Genomic DNA, 26,954 nt, shown 5'->3' on the forward strand with positions numbered 1-26,954 from the left:
ATCTGGAAGAATAAAGTTCTCCATACAGCTAAGGTAGTTTTGAAAAATAAGCTCAAAATGGAGGATGTGCCCTATACATTAAGATATATTGGGAAGTCATGATAGATAAGAACTGTGTGATGCCCTTGGAGGAAACGGTAAACAAGAAAACAAATCAAACAGGTGGCCTAGAAATAGAGCTATACACAGATAGGAAGTTGGCACATGAAAGAGATGGAATCATAGTCCAATGGAGGAAGTTGAATTACAGCTTTTGGGGAAACAGTCTCATTTTAAAAAGAGATATGAGACTGGATCTTAACCTAGTGATATCACTTATGTTGTACCCAGTCCTATATAGCTCACCTAATCTTCACAAAAAAATCCACAAGGCATAAACTATTATCCTCATTTTACAGGTGGAGAAACCGAGGTATGAGAGATAAAATGACTAGCCTAAGAAGTACATGGTGGAGCTGGAACTTAAACCCCACAGAAATCATTCTATTAACCATTATGTTATATAATTCCACCTAATGTACAAAACTAAAATACAATAGTTTTAATATCTAAATGTGAAAAATAAAATCTAGAGAGAATAAAAGAAATTGCAAGGTAATATATTTGTGATTTCAGGGTAAGAGATGAACTAGATCTTTGAAAAATAAAGAAGCATACATTGTATGAAGCAAGAGTGATGAATTTAACTATATTAAAATTATAAATTTATTAATATAAAAAATCTGATTTAAAAAAATGGGCAGAAGAGCTGAATAGACATTTTTCCAAAGAAAACATACAGATGGCCAACAGGCACATGAGAAGATGCTCAACATCACCAGCCATCAGGGAAATGCAAATCAAAACCACAATGAGAGATCACCTCACACATGTCAGAATGGCTATCATAAAAAAGAACAAAACTAACAAGGCTTGGCGAGGATGTGGAGAAAAGGGAACCCTGGTACACTGTTGGTGGGAATGTTAACTGATGTAGCCACTAGAGGGGTGGGATAGGGAGGGTGGGAGGGAGACACAAGAGGAAGACGATATGGGGACATATGTATATGTATAGCTGACTCACTCTGTTATAAAGCAGAAACTAACACACCATTGTAAAGCAACTATACTCCAATAAAGATGTTAATAAAAACAAAAACAAAACAGAACAACCATATAATCCAGTAATTCCACTCCTGGGTATATATCTGAAGAAAACAGAAACACTGATTTGAAAAGATGCATGCACCCACATCCAGTGTTTATAACAACATTGTTTACAATAGCCAAGATATGGAAGCAACCTAAGTGTCCATCAACAGATGAATGAATAAAGAATACGTGCCATATATACACAATGGAACACTGCTCAGCCATAAAAAATGATTAAATTTTGCCATTTGCAACAACATAGATGGACCTGGAGGGTATTATGCTTGGTGAAATAAGTCAGACAAAGACAAATACTGTAATGATATCACTTATAAGTAGAATCTAAAAAATAAGACGAAAGAATACAACAAAACAGAAACAGATCCACAGATATAGAAAACAATCTCGTGGTTACCAGTGGGGAGAGGGAAGCGAGAGGGGCAAGAGACCGACTGGGAATTAGGAAGTGCAGACAACTATGTATAAAATAAACGAGATACAAGGATATATTGTAGGGCATGGGGAATATAGCCAATATTTTATAATAACTTTCAATGGAGCATAATCTATAAAAATATTGAATCACCATGTTGTACACCTGAAATTAACATAATATTGTAAATCAATTATACTTTAATAAAAAATTAGAATTTTATGTACAATAAAGGATACCAAAGTCAGACTGAAAAACAGTTGATGGGTAGAAGACATATACATTATCTAAACCCCAATAAAGGACTCAACATCTGAATACAAAAACTTCTACATCTCTAAAGACACAGAATACTCAATAGAAAAATGAGCAAAGGTCATGATAGGCAATTCATAGAATGGAAAACATGAATAGCAAGAAAGTATATGAAGACCTAACTTTTCTAGAATCAGAGCAATGCAGAATTAAAACACCTTACTTCCTATGAATCCACACACGCCAATTTTCCAGAAGTTAAGATGCAAATTATGCCGTGGAGCAACTACGCCTGCGCATCACAACTACTGAGCCTGCGCTCTAGAGCCTGGGAGCCACAACTACTGAGCCCGCGCGCCTAGAGCCTGTGCTCCACAACAAGAGAAGCCACTGCAATGAGAAGCCTGCGCACCGCAACGAAGAGTAGACCCCTCTCATTGCAACTAGAGAGAGCCTGAGTGTAGCAACGAAGACCCAGTGCAGCCAAAAATAAATAACTTAATTAATTTTAAAAAATGCAGATTAACAGCATGTGGTGGCAAAGGATATGGCAAGAGAGAAATTCCAAGTATTGCTTGTGCGGGAAAATGGTACAGCTATTCTGGGGAGGAATCTGTGAAATAAGGCATATATATGACTTCTACCTCAGCCATTCCACGGCTGCCCTGCTACTCTGCACTGTTACTCAAGGGGACATGTGGAAAGAGTGTATTAATGCTTTATGGTGGACATAAAATGTTGAAAATAGCCTAAGTATGTATCACCAGGGTAATGGATAAGCAAAACATGGTATTAACGTATGGTGGAATATTAGACAGTGGCCAGAAGCAATAATTTCTATGGAGCAACACAGACACATTTTAAAACAATAATTTTGTGTAGAAAAAATAAAAGAATAGGATGTGATTTTTAGTCGATACTACTTTTGCAAAAATTAGAAAATACAAAACAATTCGGTATTTCAAATATATACACATGTTTAAAATAACTATGAAAGGTGAGTTGGGAAATTACATATTAAATGGTCCAAATGGTGCTATATAGGGGAAAATAAAGGAAATAAATCTGGCAGAGGAACGTCAGGGCCAAAACCAATCTTAAAAGTATTAGAAAATAGAGTGACCATACACACTGATGATAGAGTGACATGAACTGAGGCACATGGTCCCTTTTGAGTAAACGCCTTAAATACAAGCTAAAAAAATACTGTCATAAGATTTACAAGCACTATAAAAATATTTAGCATTATTGCAGTAGATAGTAGAAATATATAACCTTTCAACTTAAATAAAAACAAGACTGATGAAATATCATCTTTGTTCCCATGTCATCCATGCTAAGGAAGAAATAATAAATCAGCTTTTAAGATAGAATTTTTTACAATGAGAGATAAAAAAACAAACAAAAAGAAACCCTAACTGTTTATCCCATGAAGGGAGAAAAAAACAATTTGAAAAGTCAGAGTAGAACTCTCTGAGGATAATATTTAACATCAATTTTTTTCAAACAGAATTTTAAGAAGCTGGTTTTGAATTGTTTATAGAGTTTCTAATTAGCATGCTGAGGAAATACAGGGTCCATCTTAATCCAGAAGCAAATAAAAAGTTCTGACTCTTAAAATTCTAGGCTCTAGAGTAGGTGCATGCTGGTGTGCTGGTGGGTATGTGTGTGTGTGTGTGCACATTTGCTGTGTGTTTTCAATAAACTCACCAGTACCTAAGGGTGTATGTTATTACATTGTAACAATTCTTGAGCAAGTCTAACTGAAGGTCAGTAGCAAACAAGTAGATGCCGCTTGGGTGGCCCCCCAGACTCTCAGGTAATGCGCAGATCTGGCTTGGCAATCATGTTCTGCTTTTAGACATAATGCATTTTTATGTTCTTGTTAGCATTGAAAGATGAACTTGAATATTCTGCAACTGATGAAATGGACAACAGAGCAGTAACCTAGAGTTTACAAGTATTTGGGGCAGTAAAACTTTAGTTCTAGATTTAACTTGGATTTTAGTCCTAATTTAACTTGGATTTTCTACAACGCATTTCTTTTCTATAAACTGGAGGTATATACCACCATAATCCTAAAAAACCTGTGACTTTGGGCTTCAGGGGTCTAAGCCTTCTCTCTAAGTGACTGAAAGGTACAACTGGATATTAGACCTGTCTAAACATTGTCCTTTTCTGTCCTCACATACAAGGGTTCAGCTTGATTTTTGGATAGCTGTCATTAAAAAAAAAAAAAAATGTGCAAAGAGCTAATGTCTTTTGCTACAAGACAAAGCAATTTCTCCTGGACATACAGTAATAGGAGGCAATGCCATGTGTTGGAGGCATGCACATATTTTATGATAGATATTAATCTGGAGGTTAACAGCTAGGTGCTCTGGTTGAAGTAGTTTATTTCAAACATACATATAATGTTAACCCACTTTGTAACAAAGCCTTCAACATTTCATGTGCAAATTCGTTTTTATTTCTAGTTTAAGCCCAAGGAAATCCCTATAAGTCTTGTCTCCAAAGAGAAAATATAAAGAATTCATAAGATTAAAGAGTTCTTATCAATTGTATAAAAAACTAGAAATGTACTAACTAGACAAAAATGTAGACGTCTAAGAGAACGTCCAACAAACAGAAAAGTAGAGGACTGCACTGAGATTGCAATCCTGAGAAAAATACGTTATTTCTAAATGAAAAACTAAAAGGAGATAGTATAAATTAAAGCCAGAAGAAAAATTTAAAACCTACAAAAATACGAGTCAATACAAAGTTAAAAACCCATTAATTTTACTATATACCCAAAGGCTTCATAAAAGATCTCATGAATATCACAAATTAAAATAAAACAAACAAAAGCCAGAAATATTGTTTTCCCCAAATTGTACTACTACCTGCTTATTGCTTCAGTGGTAAGAAGAAAAATTATCTTCAAATAGTTAAATTTTATACCTATTTATATTTTAACTCTTAGGTGGATCTTGTTATATAATATATATGATCTCTAAAGAAAACTTGTTGATTGTTTATTTTGGCATCTGTTAGGAAATTCCTATTTAATTAGATAAATCTCCTTAGATAACTCTTAAATAAAAATAGATGCAAATATAGTATGTTTCATATCATTCATTTTAGACCTCTAAGAGTTGGAAAAGCTCAACCTGGAGAAGAAACTAGTTTTATTGAGGGAAGAAACTACTTTCCAGTTTAGAAGAGGAGGAATTATCCCATTTCTGTAGAGGAAGCAATCAGGAAGATACAAAAAGAATGATCCTTGCCTAGTGCTAAGGCCAGAACTACTGTGAATACTGTACCAGATCTTGTAAAAACAGCCACTGTGCTGGCACTCACAGGCCTGGGTCATGGTGTGTTCAACAATAAAACTTTGTTCCAAAGGATGGAACTCCTTCGGGCCAAAAAGCTTTCACCTGCATTATTCCAGTAACCTCACTATTTTGTTATGGGAAATGTGTTTATTTTTTGAAATGACATTGAAATATATCCTTAAAAGAACACTTTAGGTCTCAACAAGATTCCCTTCTCTTTCAGCCAACACATTACCTTTTAGAAATCAAGAGTCTACTTCTTTCTTTAAATCATCACATTTCAAAGCTGTAGCAGCTAATAAATGTTAATATGATTTTTCCAAAACTGCAATCTCCCTAAATTTCTATGCTGTCTTCTTTATCCTGTCTTTTCAAGGTAAAGGTATCTTTCCAGTTTTCTTAGCATTATCAGGATTATGGATTTTGTTCATTGTTAAAATTCGTTATTTATGGACATAAGTTAATGTAAATGCAAAAATATCTCGTATTATTCACAAGCTGGCTGACTTAAATCACTCGCTCTCAAAACAACTTTACTGCTCTCCAATCTATTCAAATGCACGGAAATGTAAATTCAGGATGATGTGGCTTTTCTGCAATGCTTTCTTTTCAGGCTGCAGTCTACGTGAGAGCGTTATATCTTATCCTCGCTGCTGTTGTTGTTCAATCTATAAAATCTCTCTTGAAGACCCCCAAAACAGCTTGTAATTTAAACTTTTACTTTTGGTGACTCACTGTTTTCAAATTGCCATCTCTGACCATATCCCCCTTCCAGGGGAATTTATGCAGACTCTTAACCCATAATTGCTTTACTCTTTACCTCTATTTCTGGGTTCTTAAATTAACTGTTACATCAGTGTTCTTCATTACTCAAATTATTTTTTCTTAGGAACTTTTCCTGGAAGTAAGTTCATGCTATTTTTGACAAGCAAACATTTGACTTCTGAAAGAATTCTTACGGAAATGGGTTTATATCCCAAATGCACCACCAAAAATCTTTGTGACCTTGCATAAACGTCCCTTATCATTTCAGGTGCTCTCTTTGCTTGACTCCAAAGTGAACTGATTAAAACTATGAGCATCTAGCTGTTATGCACTTTTGTCTCAGTTTGGTCAATGAAACTCTCAAAAATCCATCAGATTTTCATTATTTTTATCATTAGCCTGTTTGTATAAAATAAGTTACCATTTATGGAGCCAGTGTTCTCCTTTATTCCGGCATCCAATCATTGTAAATATTTCTCATGGACACATTCTTAGAAGGCCTATGAATAACCTGGCCTCTTACTGATTCTCCCTTTTGGAGTCTTACTAGCCAGACTTCCCCAATAACTTTCAGAGAGAGTTTTCCCCCTTTCCGGGTCTTCTTTTTGACTTCTATACGCCATAGAACTTTCAAAAGTCATCACACCAATACTAATATTACCACATACCCTCCAGAAAGCTCCAAGCTGTTTATGCCTATTCATTAAGTTAATACTTTATCAAAACTTGTCCAACTGAGTAGTTTTAGCACAGATATTTTACACATTTTAGCACAGACATGCTCTGTTTAAGGCTGACAGATCCATTAGGAATTAACTTTCTGGTACATTTTCCCTCTGACATTTTCCTCACAACTGGGTTTCCTCATAACTGAGCCATCAGTTATCTCTCGCCTATAGAAAGGCAGATAAGAGAAAAGAAAGCTAAGTGAGAAAAGATATGTAAATAGACTAGCACAATATTGGACACATAATAAGTATTCAATAAATGATAGCAAGTATTCTTACCCTTATCCTCACATTAGTTTATATGTATTAAAAACTGATTACTGGACTCAACTCTTACTTCCATTTCTCATTAGATCCTCACAGAAACCTTGGAGGAAGTGAGGTTTTATCCCCATTTTACAGGTTGGGAGACTGCAGCCTAGAGGGCTTAAGTACCTTAACTGAAGTCATATAGTCAAGAAGTAAGCCTATATTTGTCACAATCACTTGCCCATGCTTTGACGTGACACCACCACCCATCATTTACCCAGCTTCACCAAGGTACTACTAAATTTTTCACTCTTATTCTCCTCTCTTTGCTTCATACTGCCATTGTCACCAACCCAGTCAAATTCACTTTTAATTTTCCAATGTTAGTGAAGGGAGTAGAAGGTGGAAATTGAGGTTAAAGGAGGAAACTTTAATGTTATTCAAGGATGACTTCATCTTAACTTCCAGCCTTCGTCTACCCATTCTCTGCTCCAGTCACACGCAGAGTATTTGCTATCTCTTCCATAAGTCTTGACTTTTCTTATCTTTATGCCACTTTTCTTTTCTCCATTTGCAATGAATCTCCCTTTCCCTTGGTTCTTCACCATTTCTTACTCCATACTCTCCATTAAAATTCAAATCTACCTTTAAAGCCCAACTCATATACCAGTTCTGTCCTGCAGTCTCCTGGATCTGCCAAGTCAGAACTAACCACTTGCTCCTCCATGCTCCTGCAATGGCAATGATGTTAGAAGGGCGAGTGATTTTACAGCTCGCTCACCACCTGTGGGAAATATGTCCTCTTTGCCCTTCCACATCCTTTCTCCACCCAACTCTATATGGATGGCTTGCATGGCCTATCTTAGTAAGTGTCCTTGCTCTGGCTTCCTTTTGGCTCACCAATGAAGAGTACCAATAGAAGATTGTAGGGAAAGAAGGAGGGGAGTGAAGTTAGGGTATTAATTCTTGCCAAATTGCTGGGAGTTGGCTGCATCCCCCAACTAACGTATAGTGCTTCTCTGTGGGGCGTCACAGCATCTTTGGGCAGGACTCTCTCTCCAGCAAGGCTTCCTTTCTCTTTCATCTCCTATAAAGTAGCCACACTTTTACTGAACCCAGGGCACTACACTCTCTCTTGATTCTCTACATTGGGCTCAATTTATCCTTACTGATGTACCCCTGATTTCCTGCTGAGACCCTGTCTGATGAACTTCGTAATATGCTCTTCTAAGCTGTTAATTTTATAAACCACATTATTACACTTATTAGAAGAATGTCTTCAGGATGTGTCAGTAAGCTCTGATTGATGATAATGGTAAACAACTAGAATTTATGGAACATAAAGTATGCTTTGGTTACTCTCTTGAGTACACCGTGTGCATTATTCTAATTAATTAAAATCACTATTAGCTAAGCAAGGCACACAGATGGTAAGAGGTTCCCAGAAGTAACTTGCTCATGGTCACTCCAGTGTCTCAGTAGTGTTTAGGACTCAGATCTGTCCAAAGCCTAAACCTTAAGCTCTAGGTCTAAGCAGTGGGTCTCCAACTTGGGTATGCATCAGCATCACCAAGAGAGCTTGCTGAAACAGGTAGTGGGCCCCACCCCCAGAGTGTCTGAGTCTGTAGGTCTGGAGCAGGGCCCAAGACTTTCATTTCTAAAAATTCCTACGTGCAGCTGATGTGCTGGCCTGGGTACCAGACTTTGAGAACCACTAGTCCAGGCATTTTAGGTCCAGAATTTCAGGTGTTAGAATAATTTTCTGGTGATAAATGTCCAAAAAAAAAAGCACTGCATTTTTCTGTTTGTAAGGAGGTAATACATTCAATCTTAAAGAGTCTATAATGGGACTAAGTATTTAAGAAAGAAGAGTTATTCTCCAGGAAGACAGGAGGAGATGGACATTCTAAGGACAGGAATGCCCTTTCAGGAAACTTGCAAAGGGAACAGAAAAATAACATAGTAAGATTCTGCTATCCAGTGTTCACAGAACATGAGTGGGATACTCTTGACTGTAAAATGGGAAGCCAACTTTTGCTCACCATATACATACCTTATTCAGTACAAATGTTTATTAAGAATCTCCAAAAGCTAGACACTAGGCATCAGGGCTACACTGATAGTGCAGATAAAGTGCCTGGCCTCAGGGAGCTTGTGCTTCAGATGATGTACATCAGCTAGATAGACTGAATGATGGATACTATTTTGGGTTCACACTTCATCTCAAGAAAAAAATATATCCATAGACGTGATCCAGGAGTCAAATGGCAAAAGACCTAGCCTCAAAGTGAGAGTTAATTTCATTAAATGGTAGGTAAAAATTATTTTATATGCCGAGATAGGCTCTGCTTAAAAGACACACTATTCCTCCAAACGTATTATACAAGCCAGCTTATGAACCTGTGACTTTTTCTAGGAGAAATGTTGCCTTCTTTCCCAAGAAGGGAGTGGTAGGGGTCGGGGTGGAAATAGTTTCATCATCAGAGGCACAGTCTCACTACCACTGCTCAGCTCCAATTCGCAACCTTCTGAATGGTTTCCAGACTAAGTAATTTAGCAAAGTGATGAAGAAAAAATGGCCCATTAATCTTATGATGTGTGTTATAACTTAACTCTGGGTTTAGCATAGGAAAAATATTATTTGCATTGATTAGAAATATGCTTTATGGCTGCATATGTTATTCACTCTGAACATTCTAAAATTATTAGCTGGGTTGACATGATGAACTGCACAGGAGTACTTCTAGATGGCATCTCAATGTCATCTGTTACTCACATCATATAGGTCTAGGAATCAATATGTATTTTACTCAATATGAGATCTTATTCCAAACACCAAAATATGCCTGTTTTTATTCGATGGTTATCATCATGAAACTACCAGCTAAACATCATTTAGAAAATTCAAAGCAAGTAAATTACTGTATTAACTGTCTAACTATGATTATGACTTTCCTCCACTTATAGCTGATATAATAATCTGGTCAGTCTGACTAGAAGGATTTATTCATTAATTTACTCAAATGTTCTGAGGTATATTTTGAAGGACTTAAATTATGGTCTGGTTTGTAGGATCCGACAGTAAGGGTGCAGTTTATCTCCTACAAGCTCTGTGACCTTGCCCAAGTGACTTAGCATCTCTGAGCCTCACTTTCCTAATCTGTAAAATGGAAACAATAATAGAACCCAAGTTGTAAAGCTGAAGGAAAAAAAGTAATATGGTAATGTATTTTGGCACAAAAGAGCAGTTACGCTGATGGTCATTATTTGTGAATACCGTTGCTAAGATTATTGAAAACCTGTTGTGTGTTAGGTGCTGTTCAAGGACTAGAATTTTAAGACTGTTCTTCACCTTTATCCCAGTTTTACCTGCAAAGTTCTGCCATGCACTGGAAAAACATACTGGTATTTCTAGGGAAGGGGACCACTCAGGTGACATTTTTGTTTCACCAGGTATATAAAGTATACAAAGGTTATAGTGTATCTTTTAAGTCCTTTGGACGTCTAGTTACCTTTCACTAGAATGATTCTAGTAGATCCTGATAGATACCTGAGACAAGGTCAGGTCAGTGATGTTGGTACCTTTTCTGGCTTAAGAGCATGGGGCAGAAACACAGGAAGAGAGGTCTTCCTTTTCCACTCCTGTTACTAAGAACCCTCTCGAATAATGACAAAATGAAACAGATCACTACATTGTTGCATGTTGTAGAATCAAAGCAGTGTACAAAGCAAAGAGCACTGGCCTCCATTATACGTGCATTTCACTCGAGATTCACTTTTCTAGACCGTGGAGAAAGCAGATGTTCCAACACTTTCCAGGTACTGGAATATTACAAGCTGGCAATCTCCACCACTGCATGTTTGATCACACTATTCCCTGCAAATGGAATGCTGTTCCATCAAGGTCAGATTGACCAGTGCAGATACCTGATTTTATCGTACGGTCAGAACCAAATTAACTTACTGAAATTCTGCCCAGCTCAGGGTCTACTTTCTCTGTGAAACCTCCTGTGAGATCCCAAGTTACAAAAAACTCTATCTTCTTCAGAAGACATTGTATACTAGATAAATAGTAATTTACATATAAATATATGTATATGTGTGTGTGTTTCTTTGTTACATTAAGTTATAACTCCTGTGGTTTCTCTTCTTAACTAAACTGGACCCCCCTTATCATCACAGTGGCCATGTACATCATTGTATCCTCCAAAAAATCCAGATAATAATATCATGGATTCAGTATATAGTTGTTTAATAGAAAACAATTAACTAACCACTGCAGAATACTAGTGTCTCTCCAGGTGTGTTCAGTGGATCATAAATCCTATGAGACAGTCCATGAAGGAAAAGATTTCAAATAAATTTGGGATCTGTTGTCCACTACATCTCCTTATCAGAGACTCATAATTCACAAGACTCGTAAAAAGCTCTGTAGCAAAGAAACTGTTGACTTAGTTTGACCCAGTATTTCTCTTACAAGAGTATCAGTTCTGGAGGTCAAGGACATTTTCCACCTCTAATACAACATCTCTACTGCCTAGTAGAGTGCCTGGCACTTAGTAGACACCTAATAAATATTTGAATAAGTTTCAACATACATTCCCCTATTAAGCTATAGAAGAAAAACATAGTATATAGTAGATTTTGATTTACTTGGGGAGAATAATAATATGAATAGATAAATTTACACAAGTCATTTTAAAGTATATATATTTGATAATACTTTTTTCCACAAATCTACACAATTGCACATTTAGTGGTGATAGTAAACCAACTACATTTGCTTCTGAAAACTTGCTAAGAAGGATGGCTACTAAAAACTACAACCTGAACCCAAAACAATTGATTTAGTTCATTGGTCCCCACTCCTTAGCAGTTTTAATATAGAAGGAAATAGACGCATATATTTCTTTTCTGCCATAATATGGCATCATATAAGGAATGCTATTTTATTAGCTAGAAATAAGATTTGCTTTTGTTATTTTAGAACATCTGATCACATAAGAATAATTCTAGATTTTTTCCCCTCCTGTGACTCTCATAGCATCCCCATCTAAAATAGACTTTGGAGATTTAGATCAAATGTCATATCAATTGTCCTAGACTGCTTACTATGTGCTTTCACCATAGATTTTAATGTCAATAGAGAAAGGAGAAGGAAAAGTCAGAGGGAAATGAAACAGGTGTATGCAACACCCCTCTCTACTACCGACATTTCTCAGAATTCTGGGGGAAGTTGCATCTATAAGGGGAAAGTTATTCACCATGGAACTCATGGTGGTTGAACTTCTCATGAAGATTTTTTTTTTCACTACTGAAGAAAAATATGTTTGATTTTACCATAACTGAAAAGTTCTCCTGTTTCTACTTCTGAGGTTTGCCCTCAAGACTACTGTTTACCTAATGGAAGTGACTCCTATGCATGGAGGAAAAAGTGCACCATTTGAAGGAAAAGCTAAAGGAGTGATATTCAGGTAGCTCCTCATTCCACCAATGAAAACACACACATAGATTTTCCACTTTACACCTCATTTTCCACCTTATTTTCATGATTTTGAAATAAATATGTAGGGTCTGATGAGTTTGTCAATAGTCTATAATTATTAGTGTTATTAAAATAGAATACAAATGATAAGCCATATGTAAAAATGCTGTGCGAATAAACTGCTATACCCCAAATAATACAAATGAGTGAATGGCAGTAATTGCTAAGAGGGATTAACAACATAAAGGATATTAAAAAAATGATGACCGTATTTCATATTTATGTGTCTTTTTCTCTCTCACTCTTTTTTTTCTTTTTCTTTCTTTCTTTTTTTTTTTTTTGCGGTACGCGGGCCTCTCACTGTTGTGGCCTCTCCCGTTGCGGAGCACAGGCTCCGGACGCGCAAGCTCAGCAGCCATGGCTCACAGGCCCAGCCGCTCCGCAGCATGTGGGATCTTCCCAGACCGGGGCACGAACCCGCGTCCCCTGCATCGGCAGGCAGAACACTCAACCACTACACCACCAGGGAAGCCCTTCTCTCTCACTCTTACTCAACTCCTAAATAACTAAGAGAATATGCTCACAAATGGTAAGAATGTTTTGGATGTTCGATGTGTGTCTGTGGGAAAGAACACAAAAAAACTGCCTCAATTAGGTCAAATATCATACAAGAGATGAATGAGATTAGAGATGGGATTGGGATTTGTGTTAGTTACTCAATAGCTAACCAATCACAGATATGACAGTGTAGTGCAATATGCAAATATACTTTTAAACAACTTCTCTTAAGTTGTCTACTGTCTGTAAAGACGATCACACTCAACAACTCTGCACTTAACCCCAGAGCTTCTGAGTTAGAATCTGTTAGAAATAGGTACACGTTTCATTGCTTTGGCAACATTTACATGGCTCTGCATCAGGCAATACAACTGCTAAGATCACACTCTGGGAATTCAGGAAAGGCTAGTGTCCAGTTCTGGTCGTTCTACCACCCAACTGTGATCTAGGATAAATTCCTGATTAAAAAAAAAAAAAAGAAAGAAAAACCCTGAAGATGCTGAAACAGTATTTCCTCCTTCACAGGGCCGTCATGGGGATAAAAGGTCATTAGGATAAAGTGCCTCTCACCCAGGAAACACTGATAAATGCTACTGATGCTACCATCATCATCATCATGACCGATCAAGAACATATTGCCACATGGAAATTCAACATTCCCTGGGCCATTCACAACTTTCCTTTAAAGGACTCATATTCTACGTGGGGTCTTAACACCTTCAAATAACAGAAAATACAAGTCTTTACGCCTTTTTTTCTGTAGCTAATTTTGGCATCTTTCACCTGTGTCCACTTAAATGTTGGTTTAGCATATTCTTGTCACACAAAGAAGCTACTTCCCAAAGAGAGGAACAATGTGTCAAGTGACAAAGACATTGAGTGAAGTCTTTCACATCCTAGATTGTCCACGGTACAGCTCAGCTGGTCTCTGGATTGGAAGGCCTGGGTCTACTTTGCTCGTCTGTTACAGCGGAAGGGACACGGTCCTTTAGCATGTGGTCTGTGAAACAGAGGCAGCTGCGGGTAGAATTATAACACAAGCAGAACTGGCTTCAGTTCTTCCTTCTTAGGTCTTTTTCTTCTTGTTCAGCTGTTCAAGGAACTTGCCTGCCCTCTGTCCCTGCCAGGACGATGTTACATCTGCCTGGATAAGTAGGTCACCATTGTGTATCAGGAAAGGTCTTATTTGTAATCATCAGGAACCAGATACGGCTAATTTGAGCAGAAAAGGAAACTTTTGGAAGTTTATGGTTAGGTCTCAGTAACTAGAAGCAGATTAAACAACCGAAAGCCAAGGCTATGCTATTGCAATTATAGGATCAGGCCAAAGTGATGTTGTAAGTCCCAGCTGGCCTTGCTACCAAGCAGGAACAGGAAACAGGAGGTTGACCCAGCACTGCTGGCCTTGCTTCTTTACATCATTTATTTGTCATTCAAAATCCAAGAGAGGGGTGCAGTTGGCCAACCCGAGGTCGCCCGACTGTTTTCCATCTGTAAGGGAGACTGAGCATGTGAGTAAACAGTGTATCTGACATGTTCAGCTTGTATAACGAGAGGAAGGCTCTGTTTCTCACCAAGACCCACAAAGTGGAAAATTCCCCAAAGAGAAAGGAATTTCAGATCAGATGCTTGGAAAGTTAAAAACAACAACAACAAACAAATGCAGATGCGGAATTAAAGACACGGAGTCATTAAGAACCTATATGTGGAGTGAATCAGACCTGAGTTCACATCTGGAGCAAGCTACTCAATCTTGCTGAGCTTCAATTTTCTTTAAAGGAAACAACGAGGAAGATGATATCCACATGTAAGTTGTGGTACACATGAAGAAGGGTAGTACAGTATATGATGCCTGGCACATCCTATGCATTTTCTAAAACTACTAGTAGTACTATTATTATTGTTACTTATTATACAATTTATTGTAGAAATTAACAGGGAGAGTATTAATAAATGTTAATACAGTGCTAAGTGTCACATTTATGATCTCAACTAATTATTTGTTGATTCAACAAACATTCCACATATCAGAAAATAACCTGTTAGTGTATATATATATATATATATATATATATATATATATATATATACACATACATATACTTTTTTTTACAGAAGAAAAGAAACCCTGAGGCTTAGAAAGTGTAAACAATGTACCAAAAGTCACTCATTTAAGAGGTAATGGAATATTATTCAGCCTTAAAAAAATGAAGGAGATCCTTTCATTTGTGATAATATAGATGAAACAGGAGTGCATTATGCTGATGAAATAAGCCAGACAGGATAAATACGAATGATATCATTTATATATGGAATCTAAAAAGAAAAAAAGCCACACTCATAGAAACAAGAGTAGAAAACTGGTTGCCAGGGGCTGGGGTGTGGGTGGGGAAAAGAGGGGAAGACTGGTAAAAGGGTACAAACTTTCGGCTGCAGGATGAATAAGGTCTGAGGAGCTACTGTATAACATAGTTACTACAGTCAATAATACTGTATTGTATAACTAACATTTTCTGAGAGAATAGAACTTAAGTGTTCTCACCAAAAAAAGAAAAAAAGGAAAAAGGTGTCATGAGCTGTTAGATGTATTAATTAACGTGATGGGAAGGATCCTTTTGCAACGCATATGTATATCAAATCATCATGATATACTCTTTGACTATCTTACAATTTTGTCAATTATACCTCAATAAAACAGAAAAAAAAAGAGGTAATAAAGATGAGACTCCAATCCAGGATTATCCAGCTCAAAAAACTACACTCTTAACCATTACAATATAGTATCCATCCATATGTTGTAACTGTAAAATGCTTAACACAAAGGAAACGTTAAATAAATGGTATTTATTCTAACTCTAATGCTTACTAGATATTAGTTATGTGGTATGCTTTACTTCTAACTACAAGGGTATAAGGTGCAAATTCTTGCTACAGAACATAAAAGCCCCTGTGGTACCCTGTAGGATAAACACAGTACCTGTAAATCTCTCATCTCTCAACCCACAGTCTCCTCAAGTTGGAGGTCTTTACCCCCTTTATAATGTGGGAATAATGCCTTTCCCACATTTGCACTGGGCATGAAAATCCATACTTCCAGGTGTATACTGAACCTCCACTTAGCTCCTCGTCACCTTGGAATCACCAGACCAAAGATCATTTATTCCATTAATATAAATGATGTAGGGATAGAAGTACAGAATATACAGAGAGTGTTGGAGGAATCCAAACAACAAGTCCTCCACTCTCAAAACAAATTTTAGAGTTCCAAAAGTAAAGAGCAATGTTTGGAAATGAAACTAAAAATGAAACTAACATCTACAATTAGCCAAGTATTTATTATGGGCCAGGCTACTTACTAGGCACTTGATAAACATTACAGCTCATCTTCCTGCAGTCCTTCAAAGCATATAATGTTGTTTCTATTTCATAGAGAAGAAAATTGTATCTAAGCAGGTTACTGATTAGCCCAAGACCACAGGGCTAGGCTGTAAGAAAAGAAGGCCAAGTTTCAGTGGTCAAAATGGTGATGGATGTTATAACTAGAAGATTACGGCTAGTCGAATAAAAATATTCAAAACGGTCCTAATGTATTATTAGGATTTCTTTAGAATAACTTGGGTGCCTTAGTGAATACAGTAGCGGTAGGCACTACAGTCTCTTTAATTTGCTAATCATACAAATCTACTTTAATATTCTTGGTGACAAGGAGCTAACTACTGATAAGACAGCTTCTTCAGTTTTGGGGCTACTCCAGGGTGAAATGCCGGAACGTCTTACTGCCTGCAATGTTACCTAGTTCTACCAGGGGGAATAAAGCAGAACAAGTAGCCACTGTTCTTGACAAATGGATACAGTTTCAGTTTTTCAAAATATGAGTGTCAGATTCATTCATTGTATCAGATAGATCTGTCAAATGGCTTTGCCCATTTACTAATGGATGGCATACTGCAGACACACGTTAGGTCAAAGGACTCAATGTCACCTCATTGATACTGTCATCAATATAATTTGTATTGGCATTTTGTCTCACCCTGACTTTAAGGACTATGTGAGGAGATCCAAGTCTCCAGACCATGGACTGATCACCTCTGCTTGACACAGTATTCTCTGCTCATTTCCAGAGGGGACCAAGGATGAGCTCTTGTACTTCTGAGTCTATTCACCCTACCTGGCAACACATACTAGCTGGGCTGATTGGATCAAGCAGGAGCCCCAGAGTTTAAATTTCCAGCTGCATTGGAGGAAACAGAGGCTATGCCCCAATCCCATAACCCCTCACTTCTTACTGCTAGCCTATCCTAGGCTGTTCTTGCTGATAGGAGTACTTCATGCTAAAAATTAATTTTGCTTGCCTAATGGCAGTCACACAACCTCAAATGCCATTTTTATAAATAAGGCAACCACCAATGGAGTGTGATTTAGGGTTTTTTCTTCTGTAGACCCTGCCTACCCTATAAAATCTCCCATTACTGCATCATGGAGACTATAATCCCTTTCCGAGGGAACAGATTCTTTCCAACCATAAGATGAAATAAGAACTTACATTTCCATACTGCCCAAAAGGAAATAAATTGATTACAAAATGCAGGAGAATGACTGATTTTCCACATTTGTTGTGTTCATTAAAGGGTTTTTGAATAGACTTGACAGTATTAAAGAAGTTCAACACACACAAAATAAAAATTAATAAAGAGAAAAAAATTGCATTGACAACAAACAACAAAATAAACACACTGATATATAAAAGGTTGTTATACATCGATGAAAAATGGATGTCATAAAGTCACAAACTAAAAAGTATTAACAGCCAATAAAGATATGAAAATATGTTCAACCTTGCTATTATTATCAAAGAAATACAAATAAAATAATTCAGGTGTCATATTTTACTGACTAGAATGACAAAGTTTTAAAAAACTTGATAATACTGGTATTGATATTGATAATACTGGTACTGATGAGTGTGTGTAAGAAACCACACTGGATGTTAAATTCTTGGTAGAAATAAAAAGCACGGTAACCTTTCTGGAAGACAATATGTCAGTATGTACCAGAACTGACAACCAGCCATTCAAGTTCTAGAAGTCCATTCTAAGGAAATAAACAAATGCTCAAACACATATGAACAAGGATGCTTGTCTCATTGTTTAGCAAAGCAAAACAGGAATAATCTAAATGTTGAACAGTAGGGACTGGTTAAATAAATAATGGAATGCTGTTCAACCATTAAAAATGATGCTGCAGATTTTTATTAGGTGATGAGTAATCATACTTATATTACTAAATAGAAATGTTATAGAACTGTTTTGTAGTTTGATATAATAATTAAAGGTATTTTATACTTGCATTGTATTTATATGCACCCCGTCACAAAAAAGTTTCAAAAGATACCCTCAAAAATGTTACAGAGATGATTTATCAGAAATGGGATTTTGAGTTATTTTTCCTTTTTTCTTTAAATCCTTTCAATTTTGGAGTTTCTGCAATGAGCCTGTATTATTTTTACAATTAAAAATATTTAAATTTACAACAAAAGGATCTAAATTCCTCCAGTTTTCCATTTATTTTCCACCCTGGCTCAGGGTATTTGTGTAAAAAAAAAAAAAAATCAGCTTATTTTCTCTTTTGTATCAATCTAAATTTACTTTTCATAAGTTAACTATTTTAGTCTGGCAAACGTTTCACACAGGAAAATTGTTAAGGTCTGAGTATTCTATTACCTTTAAAAGCACTGGAAACTTTGAAATTCTTTCTTTCAGAATTTTCATATAATACTGAAAGGCGCGGGGGCGGGGGGGAGATAGCAAAATGAAGGGAAATAGATAGTAGTGGTCAACTTCAATTAAGAAAAAGCAACAAGAGGCCGTTTGTACTCTTTTGATACGGCAGAAGCCCCATGTGTCAACTCATGCTAAAAAATGTATATATACACACACATATATATGTTTGTGTGTATTATATGTATATGTGACACACACACATAATTAATCCACAGTCTTAGGCTAATCACTCATTGTGGCAGAAACAACGAGCTGTTGACTACACTTTAATCAGCTCCTCCAGCCTGTAGAGGCATCACTAGGACCAAGATAGGAACAACATTCTCCATCTCCGCTTGCATCTGGGGATGGTTCTATCCCAAAGAATGTGACCAGAGGTGACCTGAAGAGTTTATGTCTGAAGGATAACGAGTTGATAATTGTAGCTTGCAGCTTCCTCTCTCCTTTCCTTTTTAGGACAAACGTAGAGCCACTTGATGAAGGTGGTGGGTCCCTGAATAACTGAGCAGAAAACTGACCCTCAGACCACCAAAGTCCATACTACACTCCTGAGTGAGTGAGAAATGAACTGTCCATGTGTTGCTCCACTGAGGTTTAAGGTTCATTATTTAGTGTTTAACTAACGCATTTTTTCTTTAAACCTCAGTTGCCTTCTCTGTAAAATAGTCTTTGAAAAGGATCCACTGTAAGTTTTTTCCATTGCTTATGTTTTTATCTTAGTTTTTAATTCTCAGAAACATTGCGCGCATTTTACCTTTTAAGTTAGTCAGTCTACTTTTTTTCCCACAAAGACGGGTTCTTCAAGTTATGGAGAAGTCATAGCAGACTGTTGCTTCAGTTTAAGATACGCATTCACATATGAGATGAGAAGGGTGAGGACCCAGAGAAACGCCTTTGACAGAGGGGAGTGAGAGCATACTGAAGAATGTTTAGTAATAAAGAATTCAGATGGGAGAAACGGATGGGTTACATCTAACAGATTTGCTCAAAGGAATTCTGGAAAGGCAAATATGTGAAAATGTATAGCAAAGACATGAAATGCCTTTTGGTCCCTAAATGGATTTCATTTCAAAGACGTGCATATTGCAAATACATGTACCATAACACTTCTCTGTCCACTTCTAGAATTTTCTAAAGCCTGACAGAACATCTGCAGAGAGAGGATGTCATTCCAAGATAATCGACTGCAAGTTACTAAATTAAGATAAAAATGTCCTTAACCTTGAACAGTTTTTAAAGAGATTTTAGAAGAAAGGAGCCCTCCAGGGGGTTGTATAACTATATAATTGTACCCTTTCTAAAAGGCTATTTACAGATACATAATGTTTCCCCTCCATTCTTTAAAGTAAAATATAGGATAAAAAAAAATAGTTTGGGGATAATATTTGTTTGGGACAGCAGGCACTGCTAATCAGTACCACTCTCTCCTTATTCCTTACTAACAGAGCCCTGGTTTAGGAGACCCCATTATCCTTAAGGCTAAGGTGGCCAGTTTAAAATCCGAGCTGATGAGATCTAAGTGCAAGTCTGCTGACCATCTGTGGTAAAAAATTTGCTCTCTGAGTTAGACACTTCCTTTTTTTTCTTACTTAATTTCTTTTTTTTTTCCTTTTCTTTCTTCCTGCCCAAATTGTTGGAACACTATTGGAGATTCTGGGGTCACTTTGAAGCTATGTGGACGTGCTAGAGATGTGGAAGCTGGAAGAGTGAAGCAACCCAGTCCCCTGGTGATGCCCTTCAGCAGCTGGACTAACGCTAGAGGGACTATCTCTAAACTTCCTGCTACCCGTGGAAAGTAAGGTAAATATCACTCATTCACCTTCTGTTACCTACTAACTGATCCAGAACTCTAACCTCAGGGTTCTAGAACCCTTCTCAGTATGCCATAGTCATACTCATGTTCCGGACTCCTGATCATCAGACTTGCTTACAGCAGATGTATGGGGAGGGCGGGCTCTTCTGGAAGCCCTCATACTTCCTCCCCTACCCCCACCACACACAAATAATGATCTTTATGTCCACTCATCCTTCTATCTACACTCAGAGGCCAGGGCCCCCAGGAAGGCTTCACTGACAACCCTTTACTCCTCTCTACATGCAGAAAGGGTAGAGGTGTGGGCTCTGGAATCAGACTTCCTAGACTTGAATTCTTAATCTGTTACTTACCAGTTTAGGACGTGGGCAAAGTAGTTACCTTCTCTGGACACCCCTGTAAAAGAGGAACACTAAGTAGCACCTATGTACCTTACTGAAAGGATTAAATGAGCAAATGCAGGTAAAGTTCTTATAAGTTTTTCTTGGGTCAATCAATTCCAGCTGCTATTGTTACCTTTGACTAATTTAGGGCAGAGTCCCTTTGCCCTCCTTTGGTTCTCTGGGCCCGTCTCATTCACAACACACACAACCGCATACTGCAGAGTTTTGAAAGGTGGTTCTCAAAATGTGGTCCCTGGGCCAGCAATATCAGCCACACCTGGGAACTGGTTAGAACTCTGGCACTGGAGCCCAGCAATCTGTGTTTTAACAATATTCTCAGGCAAATCTGATGCACACTAAAGGTTGACGACAACTGAGAACATCTGTCTCAGACTCTACTGGAGGCATTCACCAAAAACAGAGTTACAGGACCTTACACCTGACCAGCTGGAGAAGGGGTCTAGTAATTGCATGATTTTTCAGCACATAAATGTTTGAGAATCACTGCCATTTTGAATGTGTGTTTCACTTGTCTGTTTTTCCAGTGGACTCTACTTCCTTGCAAGGAAGGTTCGTGAAGATTTGTTGCTGTTGTTTGCATTATTAGTTTTATTATGCTAATTCTAGAATCTCTGGTGCATAGTGCAATCTCAGGCAGGAAGTAGTGGCTCATTAAAACAGGTATCCCAAAAGTCTTAGTAGAACTTCAAGATTAATTCCTTCAGGAAGAGGTAAAATTGTCATTAGATGCAGATGATATGATACTATATAGAGAAAACCCTAAAGACTCTACATGAAAACTACTACAACTGATAAACGAATTCAGCAAGGTAGCAGAATACAAGATTAACATACAGAAATTGGTTGCATTTCTTTATACCAACAATGAAATATCGGAAAGGGAATGTAAAAAAACAATGCCTTTTAAAATCACAACCCCAAAAATAAAATACTTAGGAATAAACCTCACCAAGAAAGCAAAAGACTTATACGCTGACAACTGTAAGACATTAATAAAGGAAAGTGAAGATGATTCAAAGAAATGGAAAGACATCTCATGTTCTTGGGTTGGAGGAATTAGTATTGTTAAAATGCTCATACTACCCAAAGCAATCTACAGATTTAATGCGATCCCTATCAAATTACCCATGACATTTTTCACGCAATTAGAACAAATAATCCTAAAATTCATACAGAACCATAAAAGACCCACAATTGCCAAAGCAATCCTGAAGAAAAAGAACAACGTTGGAGGCATAGCCACCCCAGACTCAGACAGTACTCCAAAGTCACAGTAATCAAAACAGCGTGGTATTGGCACAAAAACAGACATATGGATCAATGGAACAGAATACAGAGCCCAGAAATAAACCCACACACCTCAGTTAAAGAGACAGTCTCTTCCGCAAGTGGTGTTGGTAAAGTTGGACAGCCTTATATAAACCAGTGAAGTTAGAACACATCCTTTCACCATACACGAAAATAAACTCAAAATGTCTTAAAGACTTAAACATAAGACATGACACCATAAAACTTCTAGAAGAGAACACAGGCAAAATATTCTCTGACATAAATCATACCAATGTTTTCTTAGGTCAGTCTCCCAAGACAATAGAAATAAAAATGAAAATAAAGAAAGGGGACCGAATCAAACTTACAAGCTTTTGCACAGCAAAGGAAACCATAAACAAAATGAAAAGACAACCTAGAGAATGGGAGAAAATATTTGCAAATGATGCGACCAGCAAGGGCTTAATTTCCAAAATATACAAACAGCTCATACAACTTGATGACAATAAAAGCAAACAACCCAATCAAAAAAATAGGCAGAAGACTTAAAGAGACATTTCTCCAAAGAAGAAATACAGATGGCCAATAGGCACATGAAAAGATGCTCAACACTGCCAATTATTAAAGAAATGCAAATCAAAACTACCATGAGGTACCACCTCACACCAGTCAGAATGGCCATCATTAAAAAGTCTACAAATAACATATGCTGGAGAGGGTGTGCAGAAAAGGGAACCCTCCTACAACACTGCTGGTGGGAATGTAAGTTGGTGCAGCCACTGTGGAAAACAGTATGGAGGTTCCTCAGAAAACTAAAAATAGACCTACCATATGATCCAGCAATCCCACTCCTGGGCGTATATCCAGACCAAACTATAATTCAAAAAGACACATTCACCCTGATCTTCACAGCAGCAATATTCACAATAGCCAAGACATGGAAACAACCTAAATGTCCATCAACAGATGAATGGATAAAGACGATGTGGTACATATATACAATGAAATACTACTCAGCCATAAAAAAAGAATGAAATAATGCCATTTGCAGCAGCAACATGGATGCAGCTAGAGATTATCATACTAAGCAAAGTAAGTCAGAAAGAGAAAGACAAATACCATGATACCACTTATATGTGGAATCTAAAATATGACACAAATGAACCTATCTATGAAACAGAAACAGAATCAGAGGCATAGAGAATAGACTGGTGGCTGCCAAGGGGGAAGCAGGTGGGAGAGGGATGAACTGGGAGTTTGGGATTAGCAGATGCAAACTGGTATATATAGATTGGCTAAACAACAAGGTCCTACTATATAGCACAGGGAACTATATTCAATATCCTGTGATAAACCATAATGGAAAAGAATATGAAAAAGAATGTATATACATATGTATAACAGAGTCACTTTGCTGTACAGCAGTAATTAACACAACGCTGTAAACCAAGTATACTTCAATAAAAAATAAGTTAATTAAATTTTTAAAAAGATTAATTCCTTCAGAAGAACAAGTACTACACATTCACAAAAAAAGCACCCTTTGAAAGTTTAAATTTTTGAATTTCTTTGCCACTTCCTTAGTTTTGATCATCTTGGACAATATATTTTTTTTTAACATCTTTATTGGAATATAATTGCTTTATCATCTTGGACAATATATTTTTAATATTGACTTTTAAAAAGAACTGTGTTTCAGTGTTTGCTATCCTTAGACAGAAAGAGATAAGTACAACTAAATACTTATTTTTCAAAAGTCTCAAAAGTATAAGGGAAATGAAAGTAATTATATCTTCAAATGATTTTGGGGTATGTTTCTAATTTCATACTTCTGATGCGATTAAAGACTAAAACTGTATTAAGACATTTGAGACATGCCGCATTGGTATTAAATGAATTTAATTTTGTGTAAAGTGGTAGAAATATTTTCTTCAGCGAACATACCTGCAAATATAAAATCACAACCATAAATCTACAAAAAAGCAAGCTATTGAATGAAATCTGATTGGTTATTTCCCTGCAGTATGGATCTGCTAATAATTTAATTTACTACTTGCTAACAGAAGCCAAAATTTAAATATACATATATATATATGTGTGTGTATATATATATCTCTTCAATTTTAAATCATTCATATATATGAACAAGTATACATACACATATATAACAATTGTTCATATATATATAGATAGATAGATAGATAGATAGATAGATAGATATACAATTTAAATTAAAGAAAGTACATCTGGTGGCCTATTTTTTCCCCCCGATTCCTAAAGAACACCATATTCTATTCTAGGCAGTGGAATGTCAATCCACCTTAAGGGTTGTTCAATGAGCATATCTGAGAAACCACTGGTTTAGCCAATGATGTACTTATTGAGGGAGGCCCTAGTGCCACTGTCAAGAGCTTATCCACAGGAGAGATAAGAAGGTACTTGTTTGGTTTGTGAAAAGAAGGAGTAGTGAGGAATGGCAGGTAGCTGCAGGCTGATGACACGTGATGTCCATATATATGTAGAACCAACACGCCCATAATTGCACCCATTTTCCATACCCAAATCCAAAGCCTTTATATCATTAATCCCAGGCAAAAATGGTAAGATTCATGTGTGTTACTATCCCACGGCTTCAAGACGCCTATAAACTAATATGAGTATGTCTTAGTTTTATCAGTGGAGGACAAACCAGGCTTCTATCACCAAGCCCCATTCCATAACAGGCAAACCAGTCCAAGACTTCTCTGAGTGCCGCAGGAGAGTCTATGGAAGGGGCGCTCACTCCACTGTGATGCCTAAAATGCCTTTGCACAGAGCAAACATTCAATACATGCTGAGTGAATGAATGAGTGAACTGGTGTCATAAAACAGGCTTATTTGAGGGAAATTCCATTCAACGGCTGGCATTCCTTCCTACCCATCTTAACTGTTAAGCTTGCCATCAGACAAAAATTTAATTATAAAACGTTAGCGTTGAGGAAATTTTAGAAACTTTCTACTCTCCAGAGGTATACAACTTTAATTTAGTGGTAAAAATCACTAGGAGTGATTTAGGAGTCTATCAGACCTGAGTCCAAATTCCACATCTACCATATTTTCGTGAGCAAATAACTACTTCTGAGGCTCTGTTCCATGTATGCATTATGGGATATCATAATAATACATACATTAATTGTATGACTATCAGGGGATGAAATGACACAACCCATTTGCCATGGTCGGCTAAGTAATTTGCACCAAGTAAGCACTCAAGACATTAGCCAATATTAATAGCGGAGAGATGAAAACAAAACTCTGGGACTGATGCCTACCTTAGTGGCCCCAGTGGTCATAATGACTTTCTTCCATTCAGCCTGCTCTCTTCTCACTAAGACTAAGGAAGAGAAGATGAACAAATTAGGAATAACAATTTGAAAATGGTTTTATACTCCCTGAATGAATGGAATTATAATAAAATGCTTCATGAGTTCTGCAGAAATATGAGACTTTAGATCTTTACGTTAGTTCTCTACAAAACCAATTTATGGCCCTAAGATGTACCTTCCCACCCAGCCCCATCCTTACCAGGATCAAATATCATTGTAAATGGAAAAGTCAACAACACATAATCAACAAGCTAAGTTACAAGCCAGTGAAGTCTCGGAGGTTTGATAGAGAAAATTCAGATTTATCATTATATGTAAAAATAAGATGATATGAAGAACTCAATCTAAAAAATATTACCTGGAGATCTATAATCTCTACAATAGTGCTATAAAAAGTAAAGAGCTAGAAATCTATTTAGATGGTTTTCCTTATAAGAAGGCACTTTCTGTATAACTTCTAATGTACTATTGATGAGAACAATTCAACAAAATTCAAATAAATACCTGCAGATGTCCTACAAGAAGAAAAGAACAGAGTTAGATGTGACAGGGGATAACTGGACTTCAGGATGAGTAAGACCCTATACTTGACCTCAATAAATTAACATGAAATACAGTGGATGAGTCATGTACAGAATGTCAGAATTCTAAAAGGCCAAGCTAAGTACCAAAAGGAACATGTGGGGACTCTTAAGAAGGAAATAAAATATTGGTTAGTTGATTACGAAAAGGCAGAAGGGAGTAGGTTCCCTTTGGCTGCTCTTTGAAGAGATCACTTCCTTTCCCCCCTAGTCCTGAGGCTAGGGTGGCATGGGCAATAGAGGAATGTGGGGACTGAGAATCATTTCTACTCTCACCAGAGTGGCTGGAAGCAGATTTTCTTACCAGGATGTCATGTAGTAGTATGCTAATATTTAAGGGTTCTTGAGGTCAGAGAGAAGGGTTTGAATACTCCGGCTCCATCTCTTGCTGTGGGTCAAGTTTCTTACCTTTCCAACACCTCGGCGTCTTTATCTGAAAATTGGGGATGATGATAATGTCTCCCACCTGAGTGTGAGAACTACATGATATAGTGCATACGCAGGGCTAAATTTGGCGCCTGGCAAACAGAAAGTGCTCAGTACGGCAGGCGAGTGTAGTGACAATAAAGGCAAAGATGACGGGGGTAGTGCCGGTGCTGCTTCTGCCCCCAGAACAGGCTCTGACTGGGAGAGAGTTAAAGCACCTTTGGGTTCATGGGGGTTTATATATAAGCAACGGTTGATCAATGTGAGCTGGTTGTCCAAATGATTATGTGCAATCTAAGAAAAAAATGGGCCTCGGATCTGCTCAGCTACTTAATAATATTAGCAGCGGTAGTAGTCAAAGAAGCTAAATTTTATTAAGTGTTTATATGCCAAAC

The 26,954-nt window shown here is 37.1% G+C and overlaps 1 protein-coding gene across 49 annotated transcripts in view; it reads right to left on the reverse strand.

Annotated features, from left to right (window-relative positions):
• LOC115850451 (metabotropic glutamate receptor 7-like) overlaps positions 1-26,954 on the reverse strand; it is a 151,950-nt gene that overhangs the window by 111,697 nt on the left and 13,299 nt on the right. For 29 of the 49 annotated variants that reach the window (XR_009559351.1, XR_009559358.1, XM_070043498.1 and 26 more), the window contains one exon: positions 25,499-25,560. Coding sequence is in view for 43 of the 49 variants with exons in the window: in XM_070043498.1 (XP_069899599.1) it covers positions 25,499-25,560 (62 nt within the window). In the remaining 6 variants the exon portion in view is untranslated. Of the gene's footprint in view, positions 1-16,277; positions 16,407-20,866; positions 20,911-25,498; positions 25,561-26,954 lie in introns of those variants that run through there. The other 20 variants (XM_070043465.1, XM_070043474.1, XM_070043466.1 and 17 more) reach the window with 8 other exon arrangements.

Source organism: Globicephala melas, chromosome 1 (genome assembly GCF_963455315.2).
Source record: "Globicephala melas chromosome 1, mGloMel1.2, whole genome shotgun sequence".
Lineage (NCBI taxonomy): Eukaryota > Metazoa > Chordata > Mammalia > Artiodactyla > Delphinidae > Globicephala > Globicephala melas.